The sequence below is a fragment of the Pongo pygmaeus genome, chromosome 1, assembly GCF_028885625.2.
Source record: "Pongo pygmaeus isolate AG05252 chromosome 1, NHGRI_mPonPyg2-v2.0_pri, whole genome shotgun sequence".
Classification (NCBI taxonomy): Eukaryota; Metazoa; Chordata; class Mammalia; order Primates; family Hominidae; genus Pongo; species Pongo pygmaeus.
The window spans coordinates 123,841,502-123,860,485 of NC_072373.2; the positions used below are offsets into that span (position 1 = coordinate 123,841,502).

Sequence of the window (18,984 nt, forward strand, 5' to 3'; positions counted from 1 at the left end):
TCTTTGCCCCCGACCTTATCACTTCGAGGTGGTTGGATCATGGGGGTGAATCTCTCAGGAATGGCTTGGGCCATCCCCTTGGTGATAAGAGAGTTCTTACTCCGAGCTCACACAAGATTTGGTGGTTTAAAAATGTGTGGCACCTCCCCACCCACTCTCTCTCTTTTTCTCTCTTTTGCTTGCCCATGCTTCCTCTATATGAAGTGCCTGCTCCTGCTTTGTCTTCCAACTTGATTGTAAGCTTCCTGAGGCCTCCCTACAACCTGATGCCAGAACCATCAGCCAATTAAATCTCTCTTTTAAAATAAATTACTCATTGTCAGGTATTTCTTTATAGCAATGCAAGAAAGGCCTAATAAAATAATGTTAATAATCTGAGTCACCCATGTTTTTTTTTTGGTAAATTGGTTACAAAGACCATATAGTTTTACAAAGTAATAATTCAGTGTTTTTTACACTATAATCCCATAGTGTCTGTTTAAACATCAGACCATCCCTTAAACTAGTCTTCTGAAAGTCCTTTTTTGTAGCCATTTCAGTAGTTGTTCATATTTATTACTTGTATATGAAATAATAGAATGATACTTAAATGATACTCTGGGCCATGAATACATTTCTCAGAAAGTCTTTTTGTTGAAATTTAACATAATCAAATTACACTGATTAAATTATTTATTGTAAAAATTCCACCTACCACTAGGAAAAACTTAACTCTGCATTTTTCAAAGTGTGGTTATTTCCCAAATAAATAAAATATGGCAAAAAAATCTATGTATATTTTGTGGGCCAACATATATGCTATGTCTTCTACAGCTGTTGTCTTCTGAGTTACTTTAGGATGTACCATCCTGTTTTATACATAAGTATCTAAAATATGTAAATTTTTTCTCTGAATACGTGATTAGTTTCTTTCTAGTCAAAGGAGATTTCCCTCATGATCAAATTCAATCATCTTTCTATATTTTGGAATTCTGCTTGAAATATGCTTATTTGTATTTATGAAAAATGTGCCAGAATATCTGCAAGTGCAATTTTGTAACACTTATTGTAAGCATATTTTCCAATTTAAAATTGAGTTTACAGCTAGAAATAGCAGAACCAATGAAAGAAATATCATTATGAATTTTTAAATGCGTGAGTTCAATAGCATGGCTAAGAAAATGAATGACAATCCTTTGGCAATATTTTTATTTTAAGATCATAGTAGGAGTGGACAGAACGTGTTTAATAAATGAAACTGACATAAATCTAGAATATATCATTTTAAAGGCTTTTCACTCAGCACACAATAGTTCACATTTAAAAAACATTTTAAAACTGAATTTGGATAAACTGCACATATTGAGATGGTCCCATGGTCTTTCATTTTTAGATGTTTTCAATGCTGTGCCACTTATTGATTTATTATCTCTGATGTATAAATTTCCCCTTTTTATCTGCTCTGTGAAAATAAATCAACCCTTCTAAATATTTTTCTGTTAACATTTTACACTGAAGCTTTGTCAATAAGGAGTGGTGAAGAAACACTGCAGAATATAAAGCTTTGTTTTCTGCTGTTTTTGCGTTCATTTGGTATGTTCCTGCACTGTACCTGGCTTTTCCTGGCACTAGGCTCCTGTAGTGCCCACAGCTTCACCACGGCCTGCCTTCTGCTATGCAGGGAGGCCACCAGCATTTAGCAACCAGCTGCTCTCTTCTGGTACCACATTTGGCTGGTTTTGTAGAAAACTGCCCCTGGTGAGACACACCCTCATGAATTACTTTCACCACACCTTGGAGAACATTTTTTCTGGCAAGTCCACCATAGCCATTTCTCTGCCCTTCAGCGAGTCACAGCTGTGTACTCTCCAAGGATATTTTGTAAGGCCCATACGTGTCTTTGGGGAAGGGGGTGCTATTTCTTGGATGTTCTATCTCAGCCATGGAGTAATAATTCTTATTTTGATCTTTTTTTTCTATAGTCAGTGAATTTACTAGAGATTCTGAGGTATGTTAGCTTATGCAGGTAGATGTATCTCCATTCATGAATTGTTTGGTTGACTGAAACTTGGACTCAGCAGTAGACTATAGTTAATGAGACTGAATTGCCAGATCATCTGTAGCATAATTTAGAGTAGGAGATATAAACGCTTAGGTAGGTAGGGCAATTGAACTGAATTTATTACTCAATTTTCATTTGTAGTTTTGATATTTTTATTGGGACAAATCACCATAACCACTGTTTAAGTTTCTTGTGCTTTAAAATTACCAAAAATTTAGTGACTGAAAACCTCATGTATCATCTTATAGTTCTGGCAATCAGAAATCCAAAATAAGCCTTAATAAGCTAAAATCAAGGTATTTGAACTGCTCAGGTCTTTTCTGTAAATATTAGTGGAGAATTTGTTTCATTAGTTTTTCAGCTTTTAGTGGTCACCTATACTTCTTGGTTTGTGGTCTCTTTCCATCTTCAAAGCCAGCAGTGTTGAAGCTTCTCTCCTAATTGAACTCTACATCTGACAGCACATCTTTTCTTTATGATTCTGACCCTTCTTCCTCCCTCATACAAATATCTTTGTGTTTATATTGGGAGTCTCTGGATAATTCAGGGTAATCTTCCATTGTGAAGATCCTTAATTTAATGAATGTACAATGTCTCTTTTGCCATGTAAGGTAACATATTCATAGGTTCTGACATTAAGACATGGTCATCTTAGGGAGACTGTATTTAGTTTATCACAACCTCTGTCACTTGGTATGAAGCTATAGATCTGACTAATTCCTTATTCTCCATACTAATCTGCAAGTGGTTTGCTTTTACCTGGCAGGTCCAACAGTGTAGTTCTAGAATGTTGTTTCAGGGCTTTGCCAGTTCTTTTCCATGTCATAATATAGTCAATAGGGAGACTGATCATCTTGACAATTCAAAAGACATCTAAGTGGTCTACTAAGCTAATGACATTCTACTGATTAAACCTGATAAGGAGGAAGCCACAAGTACATTTTATGAAAAAGTAGGTGGAAAATGTACCCAACACAATTTCATAAACCTGCCTTCCCAGTGTAGATTTTCTTATTTCAATGCTCTGGAGCATGTCAAGATAGCTTCTCCAAAGAAAAAGGCAAGTTGTCATACCTCTCATTATCTATTATGAGCAAAGTGCACAATACTTAGTAGTCTATTTTGGATTTTTCAAGTATTGTATACTACCTTTTAGTGTGCTACTTTGGCTCATCTACAGAATTGTACACAAGATAGCCATTTATAAGTGGGTACGAGAGCAAAAGAAGACGACTCCACAGCAAATTCAGATTCAGTCTGTAGTATAAGGCATTCTAATACCTGGGCTTTGTAATTCAACAGATTTATTAATATTTATAATGTTTGCAGCATATAGGAATGCTATATGAGTCTCTGGTGAGCAGAAACAGAAAAAAATGCAGAGAAAATCTCCAGGATTTTGAATAAAATCTGTGCCATGTTTAGCAGATGATACTATTCTCCTTCTGAGAAACAGACTCTGACTTGCTACTGGGTCTTGGTAGAGAATGAAAGCCCAACCATGGAACCTTAGATGATCAACATACCTTAGCTTTGTGTCATTTCTCACATTAGGCATGATCAGGAATTCATTTCAGAGAAAGCAAAGTACAGAAATAAACTTATACTCATGTAATGCATTTGTTTTACCACACATTTCATCACCTGAAGAAGCTGGCCTAATTGAAAGATACACTGGCATACTGAAGACTCATTTTGACACCAGTTGAGAGAGAGATGCCTAAAAGGATAAAATGTACTTCAGGATACAATATGTTTTAAATCAAAATTCTTTATATAGGATGCTTTTCCACACAGCCAGAAGCTTTGAGTCTGAAAAAAATAAATGTGGAAATGGGAGTGGCTCTATGATAGGAATCATAATATACCTAAAAACCTACCCAATTGCAGAATAATTGTTTCCTACATGGTATGTTTGAGCTCAGTTTCTTTGGAGACATTAATTCTAAAAGTGATATGAATCTAGAAAGAAAACTCAATTAATGGTTTCACTAAATTGAAAGAGGAGACTACCTCCTGGACTTTTGGGACTACCTATGCCATTAAACTAATGGAAAAAAAGGAGGATTAATCTACTGGATGGAGTGATTCACCTTAACTTTTAAGTGAAAAAGTATTGCTTCTACATAATGAAGTCAAAGTAGACTATATGTACATCCCAGCAGATTCTCTGGGGCACTTTCCAAGTATATCCATGCCCAATTGTAAACATTGATAGAAAATCTCAGAAATCAGAAAAAAATAAAAAAAATAAAAAAATAAAAAAAAAAAACATACTGAGGGTTTCAGACTTTCTGAGAATGAAGATATGAAGATTTAGGTCAATACAGAAAAGAATCTTGACGAAAGGAGGTGAACTCAAGGGCAGGGAAATACTGAAATGGTAGTTTGAATGAAGCTGTAGATATCAATTAAGGCCTTGAGAACAATTACAGAAATCAAGACTGGTAACTTTGGATGTTTTCTATGTTTCTCATTATGTATATGTATTTATTTGTATATATTAATCATTATTTTCTTTATTCTTTACATTTTCATTTTTTAGACTGCAGCAGAGTGTCTGCATTAGAAACCTCCACATGAAGGGCTTTTCTCAACAACATATGGCAAATTCTAGAGGAATGATTTTCAGGAAATTTCAGCAGTGCATCTCCACAGTGACTGCTCTGTCATTCAGTAAGCAATAGTCTTGCCATCTCCAAGATATATCTTCAGTCTTATATCTTTGAACTGCAGGCAAAGGCTCTCCTATAGCTCAATCCTATGGGAAATTACTATGATGTCTGTTACTTCAATAATTTTTGGAGATATGCTTACTTCTTACTAACCAACTTATTATAATTTCGACTCCTGTTGTAGTTAACACTTTTTTTCTTACAGTAAACTGCTCAAATACTGCATGGTTACTATCTCTGGATTGGTCATATATTTATACATATGATAAATTACATTGATTCTTTAATATTAAACTGATCTTAATATCTGGTGTTAACCTCACTTGGTTATAATGCATTTTGCATTTCTTTATTATGGTATTCAATTTTCTAAATTTATGTTACATATTTTCGCATCTATATATATTTTGGATATCGGTTGGTGTTTTTAACCAATCAATGTTAGTTAACACACATGTTATGTCTACCAAATTGGCTTACAAATAAAAGAGCACTCATAAATTAAGTAAAAAACTCCAAGCATTTTTCATGTTCACATGACTTAAGTAAACCTTTAGTAAGCAACCTGGCTTTAAAATTATTGATAAAATAAAAATGAAATACCCTCAGAATTGTCAGCATACATTTTTGTCTGGGTTTTCTATTTGTCTTTGCTAGATATTTTGAGATATCAGGGTTTGTCACAGAAAGTTATGGAATCATAAATCTAGCCACAACAAAACAATTTTTTGTGTGAATTTTTTGATAAGTAAGACTGATTTAATATTGTTGGTATAATGAAAACAGCTGAATATTCTGGTGAAAGAATTTCATTGGTGAAAATGTCCAGGTAGTAAACCTTAATTTTCACAGAATATAAACTGGATAACAAGAAAGCACGTAAATATTCTAGATAAACTCTTAAAATATGAATGTATAAGTGCTGTAGGTGAAGTTTTTGTGTAAATTAAAATATTCTTATTAAATGGTTAGGTCATTTCTAATTCAGAAAAGGTTAGAAACATGTTCTAAAAAATGTGGAATTCTTCTCATTCATAAAATGCTAATACCTGATAGGCAGCTTAGGATTTCTTGCTTTCTTGGTTTTCACTAAAACTTACTTCCTTGGTTTTCACTAAAATTTAAGGTTACCAAGGATAAGAATTATAGTTAATATATAATTATATATATAAAATATACCTAAAGATGTGTTATTAGTGGGACAAAGAATAATGTTATCTAATTCAGAAGTTATATTAAAGTTAATTTAAATTATAGACTTTAAAAGGTTATTTATGAAACAGTAGTAAGGAACTGGTAAGTAAGGGAGAGAGATGTGAAGAAAGTAATGTATATGAAAATGCATTTTTGGTGAGAAAATTTATAAAAAAAGATAATTTTGTATGATAAAAGAAGTTGTATGGTTAATTTTTTGACCTAGGATAAAATGACTAGTTATTTAAAGAAGAAGGAAAAAATCTGGGACTGAACGGAGAGCCCAGACATGTTGTGGATAGTCTGTGTAAGTCATATGTAGTTTTTCCTGTTTCTCTGTGTACCTATCTTTATGCACATATGGAGAAAATAGAAAGTTGAAAAAGTTTAGATAACAAAATATTGTTTAAAATCTGATAGACAATTGGAGAAATTTGTTTAATTAAACTTTTCATAGTTAAAGCTCTTAGTCTTGATTAAGTTAAAGTAAGAAATATTGTAAGGAAATGTACTGGCAGTTTAGCAATTATTCTTTAATATAACTAAGCATGAAGCCAGATTTAGTGTGGAGCCAAATCTCACATACATGCTTGCATTACTACATATTATGTTTGCTGTTTTTCATGGATATTTCTAGCCCTGGAGTAATTACCGGTCATGTGCCTAAAGTGAATTTCTTGATTGCATAGGATGTGTGGTAATATTGGTGGACTTAAGGACACTGAATTGTGTATCAGGAATAAAATATTAATCATGTGACTTTTAGGCTCTAAGAAACACTTCAGCCTCCAAGGTAGACTGAGTTGGAAACATTTAGGGTTAGTTTCCTGTTTATTTGTTTTTGCTTCTGATTTTCATTTGGTTGCTGTTTTTTCTTCTTTGGGTTTATGGCTTGTGTGTGAATAAATATAAAACTATTGATGATTTTTATTTTCTAGTGGAAGAATTTTATTTGGTTCTCTGAAGAGTTATTTTGTTTCCTGTGGATTTCTAGCAAGTCATCATTTGCTTTATTTATTTATTCATTTATTTTTTGACACAGAATCTCACTGTGTCACCAAGGCTGGAATACAATAGCCCGATCTTGGGTGACTGCAACCTCTGTCTCCTGGGTTGAAGTGATTCGCCTGCCAGAGCTTCCTGAGTAGCTGGGGTTACAGGTGCCTGCCACAACATCCAGCTAATTTTTGTATTTTTAGTACAGATGGGTTTTCACCATGTTGGCCAGGCTGGTCTCAAACTCCTGACCTCAGGTGATCTACCTGCCTCAGCCTACCAAAGTACTGGGATTACAGGCATGAGCCGCCAAGCCCAGCCCATTTATTCTATTCATCTAAAATTCCTAGGCTACGTTTGTTGGGCCTGCAGGAATTGATGGAGCACACCAGCCATTTGGAATTTGGCTGGTTTTGTTTGCTTCTGATTATCTAGAGAGCTATGAGAGCTTTAAGCTTACTGGCCAGCAACAACAATAGCAACAACTACAAATACATAAAAGACTTTTAAAATAAGTTCTGAACAGAAATAGTACATTATTTATTATTTGAAAAAGTAGATGAGAACAAAAATGTTTAAATGATGTTTATTTCCTAGGCAATTCAATTCAATTAATAGCTTGAGTAAATTTCAGATATTTTCCTGTAGATAATGAAGAAAATCTGTGATATGGGTGCAAAGTTTTATTGTTCAGGAGACTGGCCTTGTCATTTAAAAATTATATTGATTGGAGTTTCTCTCAAACTTATTTAGTTGTGTTGACCATTATTAAAATTAAGTAACATTCACTTGAATTAAGTAGTAATAAAAATGTGAGACTTTCCAGTGAATTTTGATCCCAATCATTTTATTACTTATGAGCCTTCATGTGTGTACTCAAAAACAAAAAATGTGCAAGTATTACACTGGTTTGAAGATTTTGGTGGTAAAAGTTAGCAAATCCATTGTCAGTACTGTATCTATAAACCAATCTTGGAAATATGCAATAATGCTCTTTTTAAATAGCTGAAAAGAAATTACTTTGTTTTTTTCTTACCTTTTTATTGTTTTGTTATATAGTATTTAAGTGAAAGGAGATAATTTATTCTTATTTCACTGATCAGGTTTTAATGATGGAGAGAAAAGTGAGTTTTCTTACTTTGATATGCTTGGCATGGGATCTATGACATTTTTTATGCTTTTGGTCACAGTTCTGTTACTAGAATGCTAGTAATTAGATGTATGCAGTGAATAACCTAACTACTTTTATACAGTAGTTTGAAGTTCTGCAGGTGCGAACTCCTAAACACCAAATAGCAGTGTTTTGATTTGTAACATGTCAGAGGAAATGATAGGACTTTCAGTAGTTAAAATATCTTATTAACTAATTTTGTGCTGTTAAGTTACAGAGCTTTGACTTCTGGATCTGAAAAAGTCACTGATTCCTGCTAAATTTTGAGCATTGACATCAGTTGAAGCATCATCATTGGATCTGAGAGAAAGAAACAATCAAAATGAACTGCTTTTGTGAGACACAGGGCCATAAATTAAAACTACTCAATTCCTCTAGGACCAGGGACTGTTGGCAAAGAGGTGGGTGACTGATATTTTAAGGGTTGATTTTGAGAGTTAAGATTAGTTCAGAGTTTTTCCATAAATTAAGCATTAAAATAAAAAACACACTGATGCAAGGCCAACCTCTGGGCCCAGATGTTGGGATAACAAGGCTTTGTTGGAGCATTAATCCACTTTTTAATAAAAAATTGGAAAAGTTTCTAAAAATTTATGGAAATCTTACTTTGTGGTCAAACCGATTAAAATTAGATTTGTTTATAAGGTTATATTGAAATTGCTTTAATACTAGCAATATATCATACAAAGGTAAGCTTTAGTTTTCTCTTTTTAACAAAGTATAATATTAACAGATAAAATTATGTGTTTACCTTTGAGTAAACTGCAGGGAGAAAATGGAGGGGGAAGAGAGATTTAGTTGGCCTCAAGCTGCTTAAGTATTAGGTCATATGGTTTGTGAAACTGTGTTTGCTCTCTATTAAGGAGTAAACATTTTTGTTTTATCATTTTGGCTAATGAATGACTATTTTATAATGACTTGTGATCCTACTTTGTGTCATCAAGTATCTTAAAACTTGACACTTTCCAACAGCAAAATTTTAAAGCCTAATTTCAGTCTTTTTGTCCTTTAAATAACTTTTTTGGATATTAGTTTCTCTGAAGCCAGAGAGAGACATATTAGTCTTATTAGACTTATTTGTTATGTTAATATTGGGCAGGATGCATTGTCAAACCTGAGGTGGTGCTTAGCTTCCTTATAGATGTGTTGTTAATATGTGTTCCAGGATTGTATGAGATTACCAAAATTTTGATATGTTTTGATATTTATGTTGTCAGTAATAATTATGATTATATTAAATTGTTGTATGCAGCATAAAAACACATTTTCTTATCAACTGTGTCTTTAACTATGGCTGTCCTAAGACTTTTGTCATCCACAATTGATGATTTGCTTTGATCTTTCTCAAAAAAAGTGACTTATAATCAGCTACAGTCCAAGGCCTGCTTCCTTGGAAGAGTTCATGAAAATTATTCTTGAATGCAGGTTTCTGATAACTTTGGAGACTTTTCCATTGGATTAGAGAGAACACTTTCAGGTCACTAATCGAAAGGCTGATGTATTTGTGAAGATTGCTAACCCAATATGAAGCAGAACAAGAGTTGATTGCATGGGCTAAGCTAATGGAGGACAGAAATAATTTTTTATGGCTTTTTTTATTTGAAACATTGCTGATTCTTTTTGTTTTGTTTTTCAAAATCTGGAGAATCTTTTTCGTTTAGGCTATTTATAGCCTTGGAACATACTTTAAGTGTATTGTGTATAGTTTCGTAAACATAATTTGAGTCATGTTTCTCTTTCTTTGCCTAATTTCTCCAGAATTTGTAAACTATTTGTGAAACTTCTTAATTCATGGTATTGTGTTTGTTTGGATACAGTTAATAACCACAAGATTTCTTTTGTAATGGGACACATTTGAAAGAACTGATTATTATCTCGGGGCTCTGACCAAAATGACCTTTGAGATGTTTCAGTAAAGCCAATTAGGGAGGATCTATATGGACAATGATTCTTGTCACATATTTTGTGGGTAATCAAGCCAAGTATACGGCACTAAAGCTAATTTTTCAAGTAGATTGGTCCTTCTTTGATTTGTCTTTGGTGGAAGTGGTGGACTGAAGAGAGAAATATTGTATGTCAGAAGAAAACTCTATATTAGATTAACCTTTGATTCCTGGGTGGCTACATGGTCAACCATGGTATGGAGCTTCTGACAACACTCCTCCTCAACATGAAGTAGCCAGAAGGATTGACAACTGGATTCCTCATGATTGAAGAATTGAAAAATAGAAAGGGGGGGACTGAAACCAGCCCAAGAGTCCCATAAACAGTTGTTTTTGCATAAACATAGAAATTGATCTCTGGTGTTTCTGTAACAACCCAGAAGAGTGGAAAAAGAAAATGTGGTATATATACACCATGGAATGCTAGACAGCCATAAAAAAGAATGCCTTCATATATTTTGCAGGGACATGAATGGAGCTGGAAGTCCTTATCCTCAGCAAACTAATGCAGGAACAGAGAACCAAGCACTGCATGTTCTCACTTATAAATGTGAGCTGAACGATTAAAACATATGGATACATGGTGGGGAGCAGCATACACTGGGGCCTGTTAGAGGAAGCTGGAGGAGGGAGGGAGACCATCAGGAAGAATAGCTAATGGATGCTGGGCTTAATACATAGGAAATGAGTTGATCTGTGCAGAAAACCACCATGGCACATGTTTACCTACGTAACAAACCTGCACATCCTGCACATGTACCCTGGAAGTTAAAACAAAACTTAGACAAAAAAGATAAAGGAACATTTAATATTGCTTTCAAGTTAATATATAATTTTTTTCTTTCTTTATTTCATTTTATTTTATTTTTTTTTGAGACTAAGATCTCCCTCTGTCACCCAGGCTGAAGTGCAGTGGTATGATCTCGGCTCACTGCAGCCTCCGCCTCCTGGGTTGATTCTTCTGCCTCAGCCTCCCAGGTAGCTGGGATTACAGGCACCTGCCACCATGCCTGGCTAATTTTGTTGTATTTTTAGTAGAAATGTGTTTTCACCATGTTGGTCAGGTGGGTCTTGAATCCCTGACCTCAAACAATCCACCAGCCTTGGCCTCCCAAAGTGCTGGAATTACAGGCACATAATTTCTTACTATAATTATTATTATAAATTATTATTGGCTTTTAAAAATTGAAAATAAAACATCAGAAGATAAATAAGGGCCTAAAATATACAATTGTGGTATATAAGAAAAATGAAGAGTAATTAAGTAGACCTTCAATGCATATTAATTACATGCAATTTAAAGTAGTTTGTAGTTAATAATAAGCATAAAATATGTAACTGAAGAGATTAACTATTTAAATGTAATCAATAATTAACATTGTATTTATTTTATATTGCTATACTTTTCATTATAATACAACTTTACTTAGATTATAATTGTAATGAAAGTATGCTATTACACCCAACAAATATTACTTCTCATGGCTAATAACTTATTCTATAATGGAAACATTTTTGGGTATTATTCAGATTTCCATGTCTATGCATATTTATATTGTTAAAATAAAAACAACTTCTCGGATTAATAGTTTACCTTTAGTAGTGACAGATATATTTGAGGTTGACTTTAATTTTCACTGTTGAACTCAAATTGCCTATCAGAAAATTGCTAATTTAATTCTGAATAAATAAAATATTTATTATAGTATTTTTGTGGATAATCATAAAATAAATTATTTTAGCCAAATTAAACTTAAGTCAAAATGTAAGCTTCTTCATATCAACAAATATACAGGTTTCAAAAATGGTATAGTTTGGAATATACCTCATATAGTAAAATGTTAATATTCAATTTAAGAAATATTAAATTAATTTTGTAAATAAAATTTTATTTGAACACAGTCTCACTCATGTCAATTGTAGGTCTACAGCTGATTTCACACTACAACAGCAGTTATCATATTGCTTGCAAAGCTTAAAATATTTTCTGTTTGGCTCTTTACAGAAATTTTTCTTTGGTTCTGGCCTAGAGCAATGCTTGGCCAAATAATTTACTTGGCAGCTCCCAAGTTGTTAATATTGATTTCATTTTCTTTCATTTGCTCAACCAATTCTCACTGTGCCTCTAATATCTGGGTTTCATAGTTTGTAATTGGGTAGCCCAGTGTCTGGGACTTTGGATTTACTTATATCTGTGAAAATCAGCAGGGTTATGGGCCTGACTAGGTCTCATTAAAGCTGAGTAATGGTAAGTCTACTAAATAAGCAGACACAGATAAAATCCTTGGTGTGTGATTTGTAGTTTGTCTGGGAATGCAGTTCATGAGAACTGAAGAAAATTCAATAACACAGAGGTGAAATATTTCAATAGTAATGGCAATATACATAAGAAAGGCAGATTGTTTTCTTTACCATAGTTGCCTTCTCTTATCATTAGTTTTGCAGAGAATAAAATAAAAAATGAAAACATTTTATGTGAATTTTTATTTGACCTTTCAAAAGAAGTATGAGAAAACCGTATTTATTAAAGTTACGTTGATCAGAATAAGCTAAATTTTGCTTTGATCATAAATTGCTCCCAATTCTCATCTGCTTATAAAAACTAATGTGTGTCATTTAAGTTAAATGTTCATTGTGGGTCAGCTTTTGCTCTATACCACATTGCCTTAATTCCATATCTGTAATAGGCAGAGAAGCTCATATCTAGAATATTGTTGGTGTTGAGGAAAAAGAAACACAGAAAACCAATGAGTTCTTAAAATATCAGCTCTGAAGTGGCCAAAAAGTTATCTGACCACTCCTAGGTCCAAGAGCATAGGGAAATAAAATCCTCCTGCAAGTAGAGACACTAACAAGCCCGCCATAATTTCTTTTTCAGGAACAGAAAGCAAATAATTCAATATTTTGATCAATAACTTTAAAACACTGTGTTTGGCATATAATCTTGAATTCTTAGTAGATATATGTGTGTATAGGATTCTGTAAATATGTGGGCAACAATTTGATAGCAAATCTAATTGGAGGTGGGAGAGGGACATAAGAAACAACGAATAAATCACCTAGGTCAGAATATGGTTGCTTCTGATAAAAGGTTTTTGAAAAAAGTCAGCATATAGAATAACTTGCAAATGTTATGATACACAAAAGAGAGAGGTTCAAAGAAAATTCTGGGCTCAAAAGTTAATATTTTAAATGTATTTCCTATACGGTGTATAGTTTGCAGTATGATACGCTATCACTGTCTTTCAACTCTAATGTCTCAAATTATTTGTACTTTTGACAATACTATATCAAATATTAAAAATGATCAGATTCTTTACATTTTATGGATGAACAAAAAATATGGCCTCGGTATATAATTTAAACTCCTCTTTTTTTCCAACTTTCTCCTTGGAGAAAGTAAATTTCAGCATATTGAGGGAATCACAATTGCAATTCTGAAACAGCAAGTTTTCTAAGATATTTTTGTCAGAGAGTGGGTGCCCTTGTATCTCTTAGCAGCAGGCTAAAATAAATGGCCATACAAAATATATAACCTGTCTTTCTTTTCTTGAAACGGAATCCAGGCAGATATCATTGGATCTCTTCAAAAGAAACCCAAATAGAACATTTGCTGAATGTAATCATTAGAGGGAGAGGCAAATTCTCTTGAGTTTCAAATATATATAAAAAAGATTCCATGAGTTGAACTTTAGTGAAGCTGCTAAACTCCAGGGACAATGAATATATACTACAAAGTTTCAGAGGGGAAATTTAGAGATTTTTAAAAGAAAAAAGAAGAATCATACAATAATTGAATCTATCACTAATGGCACAATGTAAAAAACTGTAAAATACAATCGGTAGATACTTGAGGGGAAGAAAACAAAACTGTAATGTCGGAATCTTGCACTCATCAGAAATAACATGCGTCTGTTGAAAGGAGCAAAGAAAGACATTTCAATGGGTTTTATGGCAGGATGGGATGAGGATATCATCAAACCTTCCCTAAAAGCAATGATCAAACTAGATACATTAAATATATATATATATATATCAGCTTATAATATATGTATATACTTTATATATATGTTTTTTTATATATAATATATATATAAATATATATATCAGAGCTCCGGTAAAGATATACAAAGACATACAACAAATTTAAAAAGGTTTATACATGAAAACTACTAAACCTTTGTCCAAAATAATGTGAGACTATGGCATTCTTATCTGAGTCTTCCTTCATTCCCTTAACTCAGCCTCAGTGACTCAGTTATTCTACCAGAGACCAGTCATGAAGAACAAAACACCCCATCACTAAAGAGAGCCCATTGTGACCCGGGATCTCCAGATTCAGAGAGGAATATATTTTGTGAGATTGACAGTAACATAAGCGAGTTTAGAGAGAGTGAATGACAAAGGCCAGCAGATCCATTAGCCAGAGCTTGTGATTATGTATGAGAAACAATGGACCAGATTTAAATTTTGACAGATTAGCCAAAAATTTAAAAGAAAGATCAGGAAATGAATAACAGTAAGAGGTTATAATAAACACAACACACATTCCTATTTTTGGCTGGAAGGCTGTGCGTTTGTGGGAGAAACTACAGTGGGCCTCATCTATCCATACATTCCTGGCTAACTGGGAATGTGCCCAACTTCAGAAAAGATACAAGATGGCCCCCTAAAGTGAGAGTGAGATATACTTGTGAAACACCTTGAATGTATTATTTCAACACACACACACACACATGACCACCATCAAGGGTGGTAGCCTTTAGACTCAAGATGTATAAGCACAACTTTTGCCTAATGATGACATGAACATTAAGCTATATAAACACAGAAGCAATCCCTAGGGACTCAGACTTAAAAATTTAGATTTAAATTCCAAAAATTGCTTAGAAATATCTGTGAACAAATGTCATGAGATTGCTCAGATTTAATCCAGGCAAGGTGCTAAACAATAACAACTACACAAAAGAACAACAAAACAACCTTTGGAAGAAAACTTAGAATTCACTAAAAATATAGTATCTAAAATGACAATTTTTCAATGAAAAGTTAAGAGACAACAGAATATATGACACACACACCAGTAAAATGCAGCCGATAGAAAGTGTTTGATATTAAAACTAGCAGACAAAGCTTTTAAAGCAGCTATTGTAAATATCAAAAAATAATGAAAACTATCTTCAAAGAACTAAAAAAAAATGATCACAATGATTCAACATAGACAGAATGCCCATAAAGAAAATAAACACTAAGAGAAACAAATGGAAATTCTGGAGTTGAAAAGTAAAGAGACTAAAACAAAGATTTTCTAGAGGTTTTCAATAGAATATTTGAAATGGCAGAAGAAGGCATCCATATACTTTAAGATACAGAGAACTATGAAGGACATAGAGAATATAATATATATTATCTTTTTTCAGTAAATCAATGCATCTGTTTGGAATCCTCAGTACCAGTTTTTTATATTTCTCAGACAGGTCTGCCTTCACACATCTCTCCTGAAACTAAAGGGCTTTTTTCAAACAATGGTCAACCATTGCCGTTGCATCTTCTCTTGTCTCCATCTCAATAAAAGCCTGACTTTTCATACTCATCAATATGTAATTCTTTATTTTCCCATAAGGCTCAGCAAGCTTGAGAACAGCACTATCAGAATAGGCAGAATGGGGCAAATTGCTGAGATGTATCATACATCCAAGCTCTTGCCTTTGATCAAACTTCTGATCTGGCTTTCCTTCAGGTTTCTTTATTCTTTTATACTTCTGGGCTAAATGAACTCTCACTGGCTTGCCTAATACTAACACTGTTGTGGTTGTATAATAATCCACTGCAGCCTGAGCATCCTCTGTGGTTGCCCTTTCAATAAATGCCTCATTAATTTTATTTAGAATCAGATGACTTGAAATGACTCCAAATGGTTCTACCAGCTGTAATAGCTGGTATCTCAAGTTTTTCCCTCGCTGAAAATCCATGATGTGAACAACTCTGCTAGTTTCCACTCTGCCATTTTTTATGTGTCTAGTTCTTTGCAGATTTCCATTTCCAGCACCCAGATTTCCTCTTGGTCCAATTGCTGGTCCTCCAAGATGAAACGAGGGAGGTGGAGATCCCAGAATTCCTGGTGCTGGGTTTGTAGAATGCTGCAACATGAATGGATCGCCCACTGTGTGTTCTGTATCATTGTCAGGATTCCATTCTGGGTAGATTTCAAGAAGAGGCTGGCATCGACGATTGTGGCTTGCTCCATTGATATGTTGACTCAACACCTCATTAGAATGAACTGGCAAATCACATATAGAGCACAGATGGGTATAACCTTTCAGTAAGAGTCCATGAAAGTCTTCAATATTGCTACTTGGAGGAGCGCCCTTCTTTTTCTCAAAGAGAGATCTCTCTTGTAAGGGGTCAGGACCATGAACACGTCCCATTCTCTCATACTCACTGTCAAATTTATGGTAGTTATGCGAGGTCTCACCAAAAAAAGACTCATCCCTACACCTTTCTCCATCTCGTAATCTGTCATCTTCATAATCCATTCTGTCATAATATCCAGATTCTTGAGAATGACTTCCATGATCATAATCAAGCACCAGGTTGAGACTAGGACCACGATCATCAAAACTATCTCTTCTAAAGTGCCTTTTTTTCTTCCCAATCATCCCTAGGTACTCTGTATGGTGGCTCCCATGCAGCAGATCTGTCATCTCTACCATAACTCAAGGTAGGGCCTTCTTCAGTTCTCCTCCTTTTAAGCTGTAGAAGGATTTGGGGCAAATTCTCAGGAGTCATCTTGTCCTCTGGATAACGACTCAGTTCATCTAAGTCTCCAGCAGACAGACCAAAGCTGGCCAAAATGTTACTGGCCTGGTCTGCATCGCTACGGTGTTGAGAAGATAAAGGGCATGGACCTCTACTTCCAATGTTAAATATAGACTGTAAATTATGGGAAGAAGTACTAGCAGAAGACCGTGCACTATGAGCTCCTTGTTGATTCAATGAAGAACTCGTTCCAAGATTCATTAAACTAGCAAGGCGTGCAGTACTCTGGTTCATCCTTCCAAGAGATGCTGGCATACTTAAAGACTGGGTAACAGCAGCAGGAAGGCCTATGCCTGCCGCAAACAGGTCACACCCATGACCCTGTGAGTCCCTACTGAGAGATGACTGCTGGAATGACTTGGACATTGTAGAACTAGCTCTTGTCTATTTTATAGATTTAAAAAAAAAAAGTTTTTTAAAGACGGCCAAAAAGAAAGTTCAAACTAGAAAGCTAGGTAAACTTTGCTTCAAAAAATGTTAACGCCAAGAGAAAGCATCAATAAGGACTGCAGAATCTTCTTCAAGCTGAGAACCAGCAGACAACTCTCTCTCCCAGCGAGCAGATCGCGGAAGCTCCCACAATCCCCCCTAGCAACGGCGCTGGTGAGAGGTGGCAGCAGCGGCTGCAGCCCAAGAACACTCCAGACAGCAAAGAATCTCCAAGTGACAAGAAATCCAAGATGGTTCCCAGAAGCCTGAAAGTTCAACCGAAGATAAAGAACAAGAAGAGAAGTCCGGTGAAGATGGTGAGAAAGACACAAAGGATGACCAGACAGAGCAGGAACCGAATATGCTTCTTGAATCTGAAGATGAGCTACTTGTAGATGAAGCAGCAGCAGCAGCAGCACTGCTAGAAAGTGGCAGTTCAGTGGGAGACGAGACGGGTCTTGCTAATTTAGGTGATGTGACTTCTGATGGAGAAAAGGAACCTTCAGATACTGTGAAAAACGATGCAAGTGCTTCAGCAGCAGCAAAGAAAAAGCTTAAAAAGCATCGTTTCCCAGGGAGTATGGAAGGTTTTGTCACTCTAGATGAGGTTGGTGATGAGAAAGATTTGGAACTTCAGGAACTTCGTAAATCGGGCATGGCATTTAAATCTGGTGACAGAAATGATGATGGTTTGGTTGAAATTAAAGTGGACAAAATCGAGGAACTTGATCAAGAAAACGAAGCAGCATTGGAAAATGGAATTAAAAATGAGGAAAACACAGAACCAGGTGCTGAATCTGAGAATGCTGATGATCCCAACAAAGATACAACTGAAAACGCAGATGGTCAAAGTGATGAGAACAAGGAGGACTATACAATCCCAGATGAGTATAGAACTGGACCATATCAGCCCAATGTTCCTGTTGGTATAGACTACATGATACCTAAAACAGGGTTTTACTGTAAGCTGTGATCACTCTTTTATACAAATGAAGAAGTTGCAAAGAATACTCCTTGTATCAGCCTTCCTCATTATCAGAAATTAAAGAAATTTCTGAATATATTGGCAGACAAACGCAGACAGAAGGAAACTTCAGATGTGCAAGAAGATTTAACGATTTCAAAGAAAATAATGTTTCTTTGTTTTTAATGTTAACCTTTCTTAAATACAATACTGATAGAAGAAAACTATTGTACTCTTTTGTTTTAGTGGAGAAATAATAGATGTCTGTTCATGTGTTAAGTGTTATAGCAAAAAGAAAATACACATATGGTTAATGAATAGTTTTTGTTTTATCAGAATGGCAACAGACATAAGTTCTTCGTAGAGATTGACTTCCTAAGCTACTTAAGACAACTTGCACCATTAAGAAAAAAATGTAGAACCATTTGGAAAAATGAAATATAGTAGTTCCAAGTTTCAAAGAAATGTCAACATTTTATTCCATTCAATAAATAACAAAACCAATAGTATTTTCATTACTTTCATCTGAAACATTCCATGTTTTAATCTAAGCCTTGCAGACTTTCATTTGGAGTTTGAACCTGTTTTGGTTGCATTTCATTTTTGAGGAACTTCATTAATGTGAGATTGGCAATTCAAATGCAGGTGCAGTTTTCTGTTAATGTTATTCTGTTGTTTAGGTAATAAGAAATATTAAGTATTTGGCTTCAGAATTTGTAATCTTTCCCCTGAGTTCCTGCTAGATTTGGTAT

The 18,984-nt window shown here is 34.5% G+C and overlaps 1 protein-coding gene and 1 pseudogene across 1 annotated transcript; one reads left to right on the forward strand and one right to left on the reverse strand.

The window, feature by feature from the left end:
- Nucleotides 1-15,338: 15,338 nt before the first annotated feature.
- Nucleotides 15,339-17,239, reverse strand: LOC129042312 (matrin-3-like). The gene is given in 2 exon segments (XM_054498177.2): nucleotides 15,339-16,664; nucleotides 16,666-17,239. Coding segments are annotated over 2 exon segments (1,866 nt in total). The 5' UTR covers nucleotides 17,206-17,239.
- A 74-nt stretch (nucleotides 17,240-17,313) lies between these two features.
- On the forward strand, nucleotides 17,314-18,418 carry LOC129042364 (matrin-3-like; annotated as a pseudogene).
- The last annotated feature ends 566 nt before the right edge of the window (nucleotides 18,419-18,984 follow it).